This window comes from Dermacentor albipictus, chromosome 3 (genome assembly GCF_038994185.2).
Source record: "Dermacentor albipictus isolate Rhodes 1998 colony chromosome 3, USDA_Dalb.pri_finalv2, whole genome shotgun sequence".
In the NCBI taxonomy this organism is placed as follows: Eukaryota; Metazoa; Arthropoda; class Arachnida; order Ixodida; family Ixodidae; genus Dermacentor; species Dermacentor albipictus.
Window position 1 is genome coordinate 3,141,743 of NC_091823.1, and position 17,433 is coordinate 3,159,175.

Below are 17,433 nucleotides of genomic sequence, written 5' to 3' on the forward strand. Positions count from 1 at the left end.
CAGCCGTCTAAGAGAATGACAAAATAAAGCATCCGATGATAAAATAAAGCGTCCAGAAGAGAGTGAGAACAGGGCCTCTTGTTGAAAGAGAGCGTAAGAGAAAGATGACTTCATGATCCACTTGCAAGCACCGCATTTGACAGCAAAACTTGGCTGAGATGTTCACAGTGGCATATGCTACCCACGGACTATGTTATTTCACCAAGCCCGAGGGGTGATTGCACGCTGAGAACACCGATAAACATACAGTGCGACGCAACTCGAGAAATAGTATTGAAAGATCGAAGAATTTAGAAGAAAAAAAAGATTGAATCGTCGCGACAGCACATCACAGTCCTCGTAGGCATCGAAGTCTCTACAATGAAATTATTTTTGAACAGCTCTGATAGGGCCCACGCAACAATGGTTGCTTGTATACTGTCAAATGCTCATATTCTGCGGCCTAAAGCTCATGGCACGGTGCGAAAACGCGCGCGCGGAGAAAGCGACTCAGTGCGCGGACAAGCATGCAGACGCGCAGTCGGTCGCTGCGAATCTGCGCGATCGCTGCATTGAGACTTCGTTCTATTACACTCCATTTAGTTATACAAACACTATAAGAACATAATTCACATAGTTTGCTCCCAGCATTTACCTACCTTTCACACAAGAAGCCGGTTCGGGAGACTCCATCGCGGCGACCGCGCGCATGCAGTGGCGTTCGCTGTACGTATTCGGTAAAGAGATAGCATCTGTAAACGATTGTGTGCTTTCAGTTTGCCCAAGATTATTATTTAGACAGTAAGAAACTTCTCTCGTTTCGAAAGTACTTACAGAAATGTTCGGGAGAGCTCGCGCGTGGTGTTTTCAGTGAGCGCTGACAGCAAAACCTATGAGGAGCGCGCCACGTGATCCCTCATACTACGCCAGCGAGGCGCTTCCGATAGATGGCGACTCCGTAACTCCTCGCCGCCAATAGCTGGGGAAGCTCTCGCCCGGTTGCTGTGCTTGCTGGCGTAGACACTGTTCAGCGCATAGCTTGCGGACAGCGGGGCAGCCAAACACTTCGGCGAAATGTGTCTTGAATGCGGACCAACTCGACATGTCAGATTCGTGGTTCTTAAACCAGAGATTTGCGACATCAGCAAGGTAAAATATGACATTATTCAGTTTAGACTGGTCGTCCCACTTATTGTGAGCGCTTACACGTTCATAGGAGAACAGCCAGTCTTCGATGTCATGTTCTCCGGTCCCGCAAAAGATGGCCAGGTCGCGCTGACGGAGAACGCCGGCGCAAGTGACAGGAGCAACCATGGGTACAGTAGGTGCATAGGTCACATCAGTCATAGTGTCGATGAGTAACGTTTGAGTGTGGAGCTCCAGAGTGACTTAAGGGATTCCAGCAATCTCCACCAAATGTGATTATGTTTAAGACGAGAAACAGCAGATAGACAGCAGCCTAGCAGCAGCGAACAGCCTGAGCTCTCTCGCAAATCACAGCACGAGTCGTCATCGTCTCAGAGCTGCTATCCAAAACACGAGGCATGTTTGCTTCATTACAAGCTGCACTTGTACTGTGGTCTTTCTTCCTGTTTGTCCATCATTGTTAGAAGAACGATACCTACATTTAGTTTCCATTTTCCTAAATCATTGCGTTCAACGTCAGATTTTCTCATATTTTACACACAGTAATGCCAATGTTCGTGCAATAATTATTCACAGGTTATGCATTTGCTGCAGTCTATGACATTGACAGGTAGCCAACCCTGGGATTATCTTGCATCAAATATCTGCCTTTTAGAAAATTTTGCCTCCATTCATATAAAATCTTGGCTTTGCAATCACGCTTCATCACGATATACTTGCTGAATTATGTTTTATGTCTCAATATGGGTTTTTTCTTGCCTAATGTTGACTTTATTTAGAATTTATGTCCAACAGGTCACTCGTGTAATGTCCAACTACCAATGCGCAAACAAGCCAAACTGTGGGTGGCTAAAGTCATTTGAGACTATGTCTACTCTGAGCACACACTAAAATCCACTGGATAACATCCATTCACTGGATCTGTATGTCATAAAAAATTGATTGAAATTAGTCCTGTAACTTTTCTGACAAAAGGTATATTTCAGAGCATGTTTTGAGGAGGGATATAATAAAGTAGTGCTAGTCTTAGGATTTGTCAGTGTGTATGTCTTGAGTACTGCCAGATTCAGTTACACGATTTCAACACATGTTCTAGAATGAATACATGGAATGGTAACTTCGTTGATTAGGTAGTGGAACAATACAGTTTGTCATGCAATTAATGACCACCTCTTGATGTGCACCAGCTGAAGGAGCCAAATTGCGCTATCTGTCATGGATGATTCTTAAAGGTGTGGTTACTTTCTTTCAGGGAAAGTCTGAAGGAATGGCTTAATGCCCGAGGCTACAGTCTGTCAGCTCTACGGCAGACCCATGAAGATAATGGGCTGCATCAAGAAAAGCTTGAGAAGTCTCGGAGGTCATCTGGCAAACCCATTAGAACAGCCTTGATGTCAGCAGAAAATAAGGCATTGGGAACGTCTCCTGTTCTGCAGAAGTCTGCAAGGCATTCTTTGCAGCAAATGGTGAATGTCCACATTCTTGTTTGTAAACCCTGCCTGAACAAGCAAGCTCAATGTAGCATGCAGTAGCACACGAAACATCCATTAATAGAGAGCTCAGCAAAACTATACCAGCAATGATATTACAGTGCCACAAGATGCTGTGCAATTGCTTTTTTAGAATGTCTCTCAAAAAGAAAAAAAAACGGGACCAATCCACGCTGTGAAGCTGTAAATGGCAACTAGAACGATTACCCATTGTGATGTAAAAAAATTAAAATTAAATTATGGGGTTTTACTTGCCAAAACCACTATCTGATTATGAAGCATGCCGTAATGGGGGACTCTGGAAATTTTGACCACTTGGGGTTCTTTAACGTGCACCTAAATCTAAGTACACGGGTGTTCATTGTGACGTAGGTTTAAATTATTCACGTGGTCACATTCACATGCACTTTACCTAATTATTAGCCTAAGACGTTTGATGGCCTGTGACTTGGCTTGTGCCGCTACTTTGTGCACCCACAATGAGTGGACCAGATACAAGAGAAGTTCACTGCACCTCGCATGCACGCTGCTTTTCAAGAGCCCTCACTATACTTGGACTTCCCATAGCACTGTCAAAACACAAATTAGTCACTAGGTGGGTTCTTCTTTTGCATACAAAAGTGTAGTTACGTTACTCCCTGCATTGTATGCTACAGTGAAGCTGCCGTTGCCACGGCAGCTTGCGCAACAGTAATCTTTACTGGGAAACCTATGTGGGAAGTGCTATGTACTTCGCATTCTATGTAGGTGCAGGAGCACCTTATCATCAATAATGGGATTCAGATGCTTCTTTTGAGCATTTTCTTTATTGAAATGTGTGCTGTTCTGTATGTTGTATGCATGATTCCATGTGTGCATTGTCCATTTCACTATGCTGAGTGCTTGTAGCCTCTGCCTTGCGGGGTTATGAGCCATTGCATATGGGACATTAGCCATATATGATGATAGCTTTCTGTCGACATTACGCCACAAGGAAACCCCGGGATCCTAGCCATAGGCAGCTTTGCTGTAAAATGGTATACATCCATTTTAGCTACTATGCATATCTCATATCCTAAAACTTTTATGTGGCTTTGTAGTAGTGCATTGACACCCCAATTGTACATCTATGGGTGTAGATTATGAACATGGTAATCACTCTCACAGTTGTGCCAGTTCCAAAACTCTGCCTCAAACTCCAGGCATGCTTTGACTTATCTGTAGCTGAAAACCAAAACATTGCACCATCTTGCATGGCACTGTTGCTTGCATCATCCACATCCTGTGAATGTTGGCACATTGAGATCGTATGATGAGTTTTAGAGCAACTTAACGTGGTGTCATTGGGCATGCCCTATGCGTAACTTCATGACCATTTGAGGCTGCACTTTGCATGCATCAAAGTAGTAGTAGTAGCAGACTGCATGATATGCCAGATTCCTTCATGCCGTCTTCAATTACTTGCAGAGGCAGGGAAAGTTGACATAGGGATGATAAATGCTAACCTTTGCATTTATGACTCATCCTTCCCCTTGTGAATTTCTTAATACAGTGGAACCCCGGTTATACGTCCCCCGGTTTTGCGACGACACGGGTTTTATTACGGATTCGCGCAGTCCCGGCGAAGTCCCCATAGAAGCAATGTATTAACCCTTTGAGGGTCAAATTATTTTGAAAAAAACTTTCCCAGGTGGTCAAATTACTTTATTGCCGATCTTGAATCTACAGAATTATAAAGTCAGGAATAAATACTAAAAAAAAATTAGGAACAGTATTTTGGCATCGGCATCACTCAGAACTGCAAAATGTTCGAGTATTTCAGAGTGTGGTACTCCTTGAAACACGGGTCTACGCACAGTGCCTTGTCGCAGTCTGCACACCTGAAATGCGTGTCTGTTCGCCTCTTGGAGCAACAAGTTGTGTTGGCACACATGACATATTCTCTGCGTGCGGCTGCCTTGGTCTGAGGCAGCCGCACGCAGAGGTCAGAGGTCTGACTGCCAGAGGTCTGAGGCATCCTCTCGTGTAAGTGCGTTGCCACAGATAGTGAGGATACCTCGTGAGCGGTGGTGATAAACGAGCTAAGAGCAGTGCCAATCAAAATAGAAATCAACTTCCGCTGCCCCTGCAAGAGAGTGCCGACAAAAAGAAAAACCACGTTTCGCTCGCCTCCGTTACGATCACGTGGCGGAACCGAAACCACGAAAGCGCGTTGCTGCTGAGAGTGAGAATACCTCGCGAGCAGCGATGATCAACAAGCTTAGAGCAGCGCCAATCAAGATAGAAATTAACTTCCCCAACCCTGCAAGAGAGTGCCGACAAAGAGAAAAATGACGTTTTGCGGGCCTCCATTGCTATCACGAGGTGAAACTGAAACCGCAAAAGGGGTGTTGCCGCAGTCTGCGTGATGCGCTGAAGCTAGAAATCAGTTCTTTTTATCTCTGCGAGAAGGTAGTGCAAATTTCAAATGCTTGTTGTAAGTCCTAAGAGGTGGCAGCACCTCCCAGTAAGCACGCATCATCATTATGGCATGAAATTTCAAACAGAGGGTCGAAACCGTACTCGTACAGCAAAGACCTTGCGGGACAGAAAACCGCCTCCGTACATATACGGCAAAAACCTTCAAAGGGTTAAAAACCCCAGTTATTCAATGCAATCTTACGCCTGACCCGCGTTACACGTTGACTCTCGCGAAGCGCAGGACGGAATGGCAGACGAAAGAAAAGTGCCGCTGGTCTCTTTCCTCGCTCCGTCTCTCTGCATGCGAAGCGCTTGACACCGCTTGACACCGCTTGACTCCCTCTCTTCTCGGTGGCATAGCCTCTCGTCGCGTTGGGGATGCGTTTCTCTCCCCCCCACCAGCAGCCGCCCGCTGTGCTGCAATAGCGCCCTTTTCTTCTCCACAATCACTTTCTCCCTCTCTCTTTGGTGGCATCGTGTTGGAGAAGCATTTCTATCCTTCCACTTTCCCAGCAGCAGATCGCCGACAAGGTAGTGCGGAGAGGCCTAGGTTTATCACACATGTTCTTTGTCATAATCCTAGCGACCAGCGTTCAACGGAGGTTTTGAGTTGTGTGGAGCAACGCAACACACGATGTCCCAAAAGCGGACAGTTCTGTCGCTCGGTGATAAGCTGAATATTATCGAGGAAACGGAAAAGCGGCATGGAGCCACAAAAGCCAGCATTGCCTGGGACCTTAAGATACCGGAATCTTTGCTTAAGACGATCCTGGCAAACAAAGCGGTGATATTGCAGAATGCCAACAGGTTCGTGCTCAAGCGGAAAGCGGTAAAAGTAGTACAGCATGAGAAGTTAGAAAAAGTTCTCATCAAATGGCTACATCAAGCACGGAGCTCTGCGATCAACGTTGACGGTGCCATTCTAAAAGAAAAGGCGGACCTTATGGCATTGGTCTGGGCATCGACTACTTTCAGGCGTCGAACAGGTGGCTTGATTGCTTTAAAAAATGAAACAGGATTGTGTACAGCCGCTCCTGCAGAGAAAGCACTTCCATGGACGTTTCAACGGTGAATGAGTGGATGCAGTCGCTGCCAGAGATGATTGCTGCATACAAGCCCTGTGACATTTTCAACGCCGATGAGAGCGGTATTTTTTACCATATGCAGCCTAAGCAAACCCTTGCGTTTAAGGGTGACTGCTGTCATGGTAGCAAGCGTAGTAAAGAGCGTGTGACAGCACTATTCTGTGCTAACGAGGACGGTCCCGAGAGGGTGCGCATGCTCGTTGGAAAGTTTGCAAAGCCACGGTGCTTTAAGAACTTGAAGACGCTGCTGTGCAGCTACAACTTCAACAAAAAGGCGTGGATGACGTCTTCGCACTTCAGCAATTTTTTGCTGCAGCTGTATAACAAGATGGGGGCTAAGGTGAGGAAAATATTGCTTTTCGTGGACAATACACCATGCCACCCACCCGATACGCCCAGCCCGAGGAACATTAAGGTTGTTGTTGTTTTTCCGCCCAACTGCACAAGCCGGCTGCAGCCGCTGGATGCTAGCATCATTAAGTGCGTCAAGAAAGGGTACCAGAAGCGGTTAGTGCAGCGTCGGCTGGCATCTATGAAGCACAGCGAGTCAGAAAAAAAGATCCTGTGCTCGACGCCATGCATCTTATTGCCAGTTCGTGAAACGCAGTGTCGCGAAGCACAATTATTAACTCGTTCAAGCACTGTAGCTTTAAGCGAGAGACTGCCTCCTCTGCTGGGGACGCAACGATCTCGATGCCGCTCGAGGCCGATGCAGGCTTCACCGATGACGATTTCGAAGGTTCAAACCTCACCACGACCTTCGCCGAGTACGTGGAGGCCGACGACAACATTGCGATCTGCGGTGAGGTGTCGCTGGATGACACCGTCGAGGAGGCACTGCCCAGTTCCGCCACTGCTGCGACATCAGACGAGGACAATGATGACGCCACAGGTGCCGTGCCTGTGCCTACCACGTTTACCGAGGTGCTGTGGCACATAGACGGCATCCGGAACTTCATCTGTTCACGCGACACTGCAGAGGGCCTCCTTTTGGACGTTGCCCAACTCGAGCGAAAGCTCTTAGTTCACGGATCAAACAAGGTCCAAAAGAAACTTACCGACTTTTTTTAAAGTTCGCGCCAGCTGGCGGGAATTGCAGCAGTGGACAGTGGAGTGCCATAAAGGTTCGTTTGAATAAAGCATGATTTGTACCTGTACTGCAGCATTCATTTTTATCGCATTTACTTTTTTGGTAATTTGGCTTTCCAAGCCCTGCAGAGTATGTTAGTAGTTTACATTGAAGTTTCTCATAAATCTGTCGCGCGAAAGAAGTAGAATTTTTATAGGCATAACTTATGTTCGGATTTTACTATGCTTTTTCGCAGTCCCAAGAAAGTCATATAATCGGGGTTCCACTGTAGTTACCTATACCTACAAGTCTGCAGTATTGTGTTTTCACTGGCTTGGTATGGCTTAATAAAAAAAAAAGTGCCCTCACAACAGGAGACGGAGTGAAGGAGCCACCCTGCACAGCACTAATTGTGTCTACTGCTTGTCCGCTGCCTATATAAAAGTGAACGTGCAACAGGAAAGGGAAACAAAACATGTAACCACCACGGACTTAAAGATATGACAACTATGTTATGTTCAGTAATGGAGCACAATCATTACTGCATTGCAGAACTGTGGATACTTCCCATAGTCTCACATTCTTTATTGCTCCCTATATCCATTTATTGCAATGGCAATTGTATGAGGACTTGGGCTCTGCAGTTTCTACGTGCTCCGCCACATGTGTAGGCAAGCCTGTCAAGCCCACACACCAAGTGTTGGAGGTCATGCGACCTGCTGCGTTGAGCGCAAGAGCGAAGGCATTCCTGCGCAGCCAGTGTTGGAGTGAAGGGAATGGAATCATTGCTTTTTTTGCTCCCCACTGGTGGCGCTCCTCATCACGCCAGCACTGTGACCACGAGTGCTCAAATCTGTTCATCTGTGGCTTTGGGCATGTCACACCCTGTGTCCTTATTTTAGTCGGTGAATGAGTTTACTGCAATTTACACTGCCCATGAATCTAAAAGCCTTAGGTTGTTGAATATTCTAACACCATGCTATCACTGTCAAAGCTTTGCCCTTCAAACAGAACTGTAACTTTTATTTGACACAGCATAATTCAGACTATAATAACCTACAGCCACAACCTTTGCAGTGGCTGGCTAGGTGACTGCTACCATGCATGACCTTCAACGAATTAGCATGTGTACCCACAGATACATCTACCGATTTGTCTTGTCTAACAATGTTCACGTGGCAACAGGATATCAAAAACTGCCCTACTGCAATCTACATGCTTATGTACATGTTCCTCCTCACATTTTACATTTCTGCAAAGAGCCCCCGGTTAGTGTTATCACCATGTTTAAATACCTGGCAGCTGTGTAGTGCCTCGGCGCAAATAAGCAGACATGTTTTTCATTAATAAAGAATGCCAACCAAGGTGCTGCTGTTGTGAAATGGGTTAATGTTCCGGGTTTTGGGTGAAAGCTCTAGCCTTTCTTGACCACAAGTACTTCATTTGGAATTCTGTTTCTAATATGAGTTTGCTTCCCTACCCAACGAGATTTTCAGTTATTGATTTTAGATGCACTTGACCAGCAAGCGGTGTAGGAAGCTAATCAGCAGTGAAGCGCATTGCACTATTTTAATGTGAATGCATTACATGCCCCATTACGTAAAAGTCCGGCGACAGCGGCGTGACCGAACGGTGGTACCAAAATTGGTTGACGGCACAAAGAATAAAAACAAGCCAGAAATGCTTGGATTAATGTCAAATTTCTCATGGGGGTTCCTGTAAACAAAGTAAATTAATGGCTATGAAAAGAAAATTTGGTACTTTGGGTGAGAATTGAACCCAGGCCTCCGGGGTGTGAGACGAGCACGCTTTTCCGGCGCCGCAGTAGCTCCACAGTTCTGGCTGACTAAAGGTGTGCATGTGTCATTGCACACGTGCCGTCGCAGACATCTGGCTGACTAAAGTTGTGGCCTAGTGCGTCACTGGGCATGTGATGACGCAGCCAATAGGAAGGAGGTGGTGCCACGTCATGTGCGCATAAAATGAGCGCACTGCCTCCCATTAAAAAACATCAGTCGAAAACACCTCACCAAAGGGACTATAATGCTTTCGCATTCCCACACATAAGCAGTCTTAAGTGTCTCTGCCGAATTTTTTTGTCACTAATGTGTAACTGCTGTTTGCTTATTTCAAGTACAAGACTAAAAACAGTTTTAGTGATGGTCACGGCAGCTGGACTTTTTCATTATCAAAACAGACTTGGACAGGTGACAAGATGTCTTTTCACTTGTCCATTATGTCGTTTTCACCATGGGGTGGTAGCTATGCAGACAGTATGGGCTGACCTCTTGTTAATGCAGCCTTAGCTGAGCACCTGCTCCTAGTGTGACCAGCAGAAGGTGCCTTCACCTCTCTTTGTGAATAGTCCCTGGTCAGGCTAACCTGCTGTGCAGACACACGTTGTCAACATCCTTCGCTATAATCTGACTTGACCTTTGTAGTTACATTGTTCTGCTTTTGTGAGACTTTTTGTGTCAATTATGTTGTGCTTGCTGTTTTATCTGGGGTGTCCCAGCTATCAAGCACCAAGTTCTTAAAAAAATAAGAGTAAAACCTTCTATGCAAATAATTGCTTCATTCATAATTTAGGTTGTAATGAATAACTAAATTATTAGGCAGATATGTCAAGACCAGATGTTAGAGCACCTTTGAAAACATCCACTTCAATTGTTTGCAGCACAGTATGTTTTGCGTGGCCCTTCTTCCTGTGTGTAAACCTTGTGAAATATTTAAAAAATAGCATGTGACCATATGCGCAGCAACGACAATGATGTCAAACAAGCTCAGTGTAAAGGTTGCTGGGAAGTTAGCCTTGCCTTTAGCACATCGCTTTGCACAGTATGTCGCATTCGTGCTGGTTTCTGAAGGTAGCTCATAGGCTGTATTGTTTCAGCCCTCTACCCCTAGTAGTTCTCACTGTGACAATGCAAAAAGTTGCTCGATATTTTTAGTCGGCTTCTGGCGCATGCTGTTGCTTTTTGCCATGGCTATGTTCATGCGTGTAATTTTTCCTTCATGTGTTATTGGTGCGTGCTGCCCACTTCAAATCTAGCTCAGATGTGATACACTGTGCAGGACAGTGTGCTGAATGCAAGGCAATTACCTTTCACTGAGTTTGTTTGAGAGCACTGTCATTGCTGAGCACTGGCACATAGTCGCATGGCATCTTTTTAACATTTTGAGGGCTTCTGAATATAAATAGCCTCACAAGACCAAGACATAGAGAGCCACAAACAATTGAAGTTGATGTTTTCAAAGGTGCTCTAACAGCTAACGTTGACATACCGGCTGTAAACTTTAGGTTGCCAGCATACAATTACAGCATACAATTAGTTTCACCTGCATAGTCCTTTATAAAACTTGGTGCATGATTGCTGTGTATACAATAATGTTTGTTCATGCAGTTGCTGCTGTTCCTGTACTAAACAGTGCTGGTAGGCCTGTAGTAATTCACTGAATTAGTGCTTGTGATGTGCGCTAGTGTGTGTACAGTTTTTATACTTTTCTTTATTGTCTTTAGTGTTGCTTTATTACCAGTAAGTATGGGGTAGCCATAAATAAATTGGCCTACTTCCTCATGATTATTTAATAAAGAACAATACCAAATGTTGTGGACGGCAGCTAAAGGCCTTCTGCACGACTATGTGCAGCAACAGCTGCCTTTTCCAATTTCTGGTCCACACCAGTCAAATGCACCATTTCACCTCTCCCATTTCTGTAAAGCACATGTGACTTTAATGTCTGTACGAGTGGTCTTAGACAAAAAACAGAGATCAATGCCATTTTTCTTTCAGAGTGGGAACGATGAGGCAGCTTCATCGAAACATGCCAGCTTACCTTCTCTTTTGACAGACCTCCTGCAGTATTTAAACAAGGTAAGTATTAAGTAACATTGCTTACATAAGCTGTTGCATTGCATTAGGCCAAATTAAAGGGGACATCACGGTGTTGGCCAGCTATTCTCAACATTTTATTATTGTAACTGGGCTCTCGGCACCCCTTTTAACTTGCACTTTCATATCACTGCCTCGAAGTGAGCAAGGTCAGGGATGTGCCATGACCTCCTTTTATTCCTCTTGGGTGCAGCAACATTGGTAGGATTATCTTACCAGGGTCCATCTGGTTTCCCTTTGTTGTGTAGTCGTGAAAGTGCTTATATTTTACTTTTTTTTAATAGGCAGCCCATGCTGTGTTACAACAGCAAATGCTGGTCATGAGTCATTGCACATTGGAACATGGTCAATGCATGTTAAAACTAGAACTTTTTCAACTTTAAATTTAAATATCACTAACCATGCAATTGCTTGCTATTCTCGGGTTGTTGCCACTAACATTAGTAATAACTTGCTTGCTTTCTACAAGTTCAAAAATAATTTTTCCGCAAAGCTTCTGTCAAATCACTTTGCCAGATAATCTGGGAATGAAAGCTTGACATATTTCAAGGATCACACTGCTTCCGTAGATTTGGGACTTGTTTCTGAAAGATCCACGTCTGAATGTACATATAGTGAAATCAACCTTTTCTACTGATCTATAGCAATTACTTTCTGGTCATCGATATAATAACATGTAAAAAAGCATCCAAGCCTTGAATGACTACCTAATTTATCTGACTTGTAAAAAATAAAAACTATTTGGTAAATTTATCAATCCTGAAGAACCTGAATTTTCCTCTAGTTTCAGATCTCTAAGAAACAAGATAAGCAGGGAAATCGGGGTGTCTACCGACCGGGAGAACCAGAAAATTCTCAGGGATCTTGAATAATCTAGAAATACTCAGGGAAAACTCAGAGATTTTGTGCTTCTATCAGGGAAAATTAGCTGTAATCTTACTAAAATGGAACGAAAACCGCGGTAATGCTGGCTCGAGTAACAAAAAGGAATCGTAACGCATCTACTTTGACGCCGTGTCCTTGGCTGGAGGAGGTGCCAGTGTACAGTCAACGACCGACTTTCCGGACGCCCGATAATTCTGACAGCTTCGCAGCACCACCACGTACCCCATACAGAGTCAACGTCTGACATTTTAGACGCAAGAACACTTCGTCGTCCGATTTTCCAGACTTCTTGCTGTGACCAAGGTCCGGAATAGCATTAATCAAACAAAGCCACCACCGCCGCCATTTTGATTACCTCACCGCCTCGAATGGCACTCTCGCACGCACACCCGCTTGCAGCCGTACCCGCTGTCGCGGCCCAGCTGCTTCGACGTTCGCTGTTAAGCTTCTTGCCGTTCGCTGCCGTGTTCTTTTTTTTTTTTTTCGTTGAAAGAATTCGCCACTGTCAGCAATGCGACTCCGCCTTTGTGGTCCTCGCTATTAGCTTCGAAGCTCGGAAAGCACAGCGCGTTGCATAAGGGAGGTTCCTGAAAGTTATATTCGCCTTAGTACAGTAGTGTTACGTAGTGAAGCACAAGTGTCGAAAGGGGCAATTGTCACGGGACGCAGTATTTATTCCTTAATGATACACGTGTACACTCGCCATCTCCTGTTTCAGTACGAGCACCGATATGCCTAATAAGTGTACTGGCACGCATTCAGAGCTTTTTCACGTGTGCTTGTGGCGATTTGAGCCCTTAAAGGGACCCTGAGACGCTTTTGACAATTTTGTACAAACGTATGGAGTCGATTGAGTAGGTTCTTCTTATCATTAAATGACGCATCTAAGTGCCCCGCATAAAGCGTGTAATTTATTATAAGGTTTTAAGAATGTACATCGCTGCCGATCGCAGCACATTGCTTGGTGGAATTTTCAGCTGCCCCTACCCATATGACGTAAATCACCCAATTGACATCAGTAGGGCGCCCTATCCAGTTTGCTGCCCAGGGTGCGCCATCGATAATTTTTCCACCTTTATGGTGAACTAATGATGTTCGTAATAGTTGCAATGTTAGTTAATTTGTTTCTATAAAAAGAAAGTAACAGAAAGAGAATGCTCAAGAAAAATTTCTCACTACACTTAAGCACTTCCAGCACACAGCAAGTGTCATCTGCTTGTCTTACAACATGCTCCATTTTGACGAGAGCTCCGCGGTCAGAGTCGGTCTCAGTCTTTTCGCTAGCACCATGATTAGCGTTTTGCGAGTCCGGTATTAGGGTAAACCCAAGCGCAAGGGGACAGGGCCTGGCCGTTTGACCATGTCATTTCACGGGATAAGCGGGAGTGCCAATGTGAATGGCCTGCATGGTGCTGCCACCTGGTGGTACAGAGCTCACCGACATACAGTAGCAGTAACAAAATGTATTCTTCTTTGCTGCTGGTGTAAATTTTTCGCAGGAGTGTAATCGTTAACATGTTTTTGTAAATGATTAAAATGTTTTGCACTTGGTTAGAGCAATATTAGCAATTTGTTTGGCTGGTTAAGCTCTGCGCCAATAGGTGGCTGGACAGTGCAGACCAATCAGGCCATCACGTACGTCTACGCTAAATTTCCTTCGTCAGCTTGAGTTTATGCCTCCAGCCATCCGTTAAAACACCCAGCTCGCCTGTGGTTACTGGAATACCAGACATGTTCGGCGCTGCGACAGGACGCAACGCACGCTGCTTCGATAGCTCTTGGTTGGGGTCGACTGCCAAGCAGCTCGCAGAGAGTTTGGAGAGGCTTCGCGCACGCGCTCCTAGAGAACCGGAAGGTCAACGACACACCGTGCCATCATGACGCAGAGCCAGTGAAGGTGGAGCTTAGCCCTGATGACTCAGCGAAGGAGTTGAGGAGAAAATGCATGACTATAGAGGAGGGTAACTTTTAATCGTCTGTGGCTCTCTTAATATGAGACATTTCACTCAAATTGTGGTGCAAATGATTAACTTTAGCTGTACCCTACCCAATTTTTCGTATGTTTTTGTGGCCCCTAGGGTGTGCTGAAAATCATACATTCACTGTACAACTGACCAAGAGGGTGGTTCGTGAAGTGAATGTGCGTCGGAAGGAGGACGAAAACAGAAAGGACTGACGCATTGAGGAATGAACGGGAAAGGAGGCATGCTGCCACTTCTTTGAAGAAACTTGAGATCAAAAAACAAAGTATATTGGCTGATGCCGAGATGCAGGTGTCCCTCATTCAAACCTAAATAAACTCTTACAAGCAACGAAACGCAATACTGAGGCGTTGTGCGCGGGCTGAGAGTATGTCTGGACAGCTGAGGGTGACTTAACAGCTGTTGAGAGAGAATCTCACTTGTGACAAAGGTTGGACATCATACAAATGAGCTTGTAATCAATAGATAGAAATAGCTCATATTCGAAAATATTTGCTTCTGTATGCATCTCCTTTTTATTCGTATTTGAGAATGGCCGACTCGATACGCAATTGGTTTTACCGTTTTTTTTTTTTCCGAAGGTATTTTATTTGCCGAGCATTTCACTAGCCACCCCCCCCTCCCCCTTCAGTTTTCTTATTAAATAAAGTAAGCACTACACCTTATTTAAAAACTGGAAGTCGCTTTCTTATTTTTTATCATGCTTACTAGAGAGTGACAGCATCGGGCGACATAGTTTCAGCCCGCCTTGACATAATACAAAGTTCTGTGTCACTCAGGGAATATTGCAAAGCCACTCAGGGAAAACGTGGAAAACTCAGGGAATTTGGAAGTGTCAACTTGGTAGACACCCTGGAAATCCAGTTCACTAGGAAGGCTTATTAGAATAATTTATTTGACATGACCTTTTCAAGTAACCTGAAAAATTAATGGAGATATGTGAATCTACTAATAATGGAAATTTCGAGGCACACCAAATCAGAAGAACAGGAACTAAGATAATCCACTGCTTCCATAAATTTTTGTATCCGGATGGTAACGGCTGTTGTAATGCTGGTATTTTTTTGCTTTGTCAGTGACCAAGTACCACAAGGGCTATTTTTTATAACTAACAGGTGCAAGGGAGGCTTATTCTCTCTTTAATGCTTTACAAGACACTTCTAGCCTAGATGCAGTCAGTGTCCAAAGCACGATGCACTATTATCCTTTCATGTGCCATGTCTAACACACTCTTACAATAGTGTACTGCACTACTCTCCGCAGACAATGCAGCAAGCTGTAATTGCATCCATTTACAAAAATGAGATAAGAATGTTTCGAGTAAATGTAAACGTTTATCCACACTTTAATTTCCTTTTATTTATTTTACTTGCTGTCACCTCTGTGTTCTTTTTTTTTTTTTTCTAAAGTAATCTATCCTTATTCACTGTCAGTATGGCTTTACCAGAAATTATCAACACAACAAAACATGCTCTGCTTTACCAGGAGTACTACACGCTAACTAGCTTTGCATCACAACTTCTTGCACTATGCATGCTTGTAAATTTTGGCAAGGCTCTCAGAACAATCAACCCCAAGTTTCTTTTTGCAAAGCTCGAACACACTGGTATCCGCTGGAATTATCAAAATCTAATTATGTATAGTGCACCTTAGCTCTCGCTTTCAGTGTGAAGTGCACTGTTTATCTGTAGGTATGTCAATTACAAATGGTGTGCCACAAGACAGCCTTTTAGGGCCCCTCTTTTTTTAAACCTATCAGGCGCTATATACAATCGGGCACCTTTCGAACTCGCACTTTTTACACGGAGCATGCTACAGATGCTGCCAGTTTAACTGTTTCAGCCGAATTCTCCACTATTTGTTTTGCAAATGTGGTGTTTACTGCAACATACAGTGAACACAGATAAATCAAACCTGCAAAATGTTAAGTATGGCAGTGTGCCCTATGGCATCACCAGATATGGTGTCTTTCTCATTTCTTTTCTGCATTTTCACCATTGTCTACGGTTTTCAAAACATTACCTACTGATATAACAATTGTGCGAATGTGTAAAGTTCACATTACAGCACCTGCACGCACCGGCACCCGCTGTCCTCTCAGTGCTGCAATTTGTGTACGGTTACAATTGCGTAAAGTGTCATAACACATTTGGAAGCATCTACGCTAAGCGCCATGCAGTGTGGAGCAGGGCTCGACCTGGCTAGCTAGTGAATGGCACGTCTATCGCTTCATAGTTTGCAGTGCTGCCTTCTTCCTCGTTTTATGAGAAGAAACTTGATGATGCAGCCAAGCACTGTGACAACAAGCTTCTGGAGAAAATGAGTTGAAAAATGTCTTGGACATCCACTCAAGTGATGGCGAAGAGTATGATTGAGTTGGTCAGTTCCACTTGCATTGAAGACGTGGATGGAGAGAACGTGCAAGACGTAAAATAGAAAATTATGAAAAAACTTTTAAGAAAAGGAATTGCCTTATCTCTCCACCACAACCACTACCAGCGCTGTGCTCAGTGGACAGCCCATTGAATGTGGGTAATGCCCAAGTGCCGCACACTTTTTAGGGTACATGTCTGAGTTTATCTTCAAAGCTATTACAATGTTCAACCAAAACACAAATGTAAGCATGATTTCCAAAGGCTGGAAGGAGAACACGACCAGATGCAGAGCCAGCTCTGAACGGCCTTGCTGTGAATGAGAAGGTTGCAGGGGCCGATCCAAGGGTATGCCGCTGTGCCTGAACAAAGATGCATGCGACACATTGTTGAGTTTTGTGACTGCTATGACACTTTGTACAATATTGTGTACATACCTCTAAAAACTTAGCAATTGTAGTTTCTTGTTTGCCACTGATTTATTTAATCTGGCTGATAGTGAAAAGTATTTTTTTCTCCTCTAATGACGAGCGGCATCTGAAAGAGTTATGATCTACATCAGTGATGATATTAACTCTTTCATTATCGCAAGAAAATAGTCGTTCTTTTATAGGTCTTGGGAAAAATTATTTACCACTACAAATAATATCCCAGCACACATTGCTGCATAGCATATTGCACATAATGAAATGCCCTTTCCAAAAAGACGTTGCCAGACAAAAAAAAATTATTACGTAAAACATTAAAATTCTAGAAAGCACCATTTTTGCTGCCAGTTGATAAAAACAAGAATAAAAAACATGATGTCTACAAAAACATTAATATAAAGGGAAGTTCAGAATTTACTTTTCAAAGATAAATAACCCAGGAATAGTGTCTGAAAAAATAAATGCTCGGTACACCGTCATCCTTCGGATACAAAAAGCAACTAAGACCAGTTCATCACTCATGCCATACGGTGAAGTAGTTCTTGGATATTGTGAAGCATAGATGCGCTCAGCACTTTTCCCCACAAAACGTCTAGCTTTTGTTCGACGTTGCAGTCTTCGTAACACATTTGGAGTTCCGCCTTTTCGGCATCTTCTGAGGATGG

General features: G+C 44.2%; 1 protein-coding gene across 2 annotated transcripts in view; it reads left to right on the plus strand.

The window, feature by feature from the left end:
* Positions 1–17,433, plus strand: part of LOC135919926 (mucin-4-like) — a 48,895-nt gene that overhangs the window by 7,843 nt on the left and 23,619 nt on the right. For both annotated transcript variants that reach the window (XM_065453939.2, XM_065453940.2), the window contains exons 6-7: positions 2,378–2,591; positions 11,003–11,083. In XM_065453939.2, coding sequence (XP_065310011.1) covers positions 2,378–2,591; positions 11,003–11,083 — 295 coding nt within the window. The remainder of the gene's footprint in view (positions 1–2,377; positions 2,592–11,002; positions 11,084–17,433) is intronic.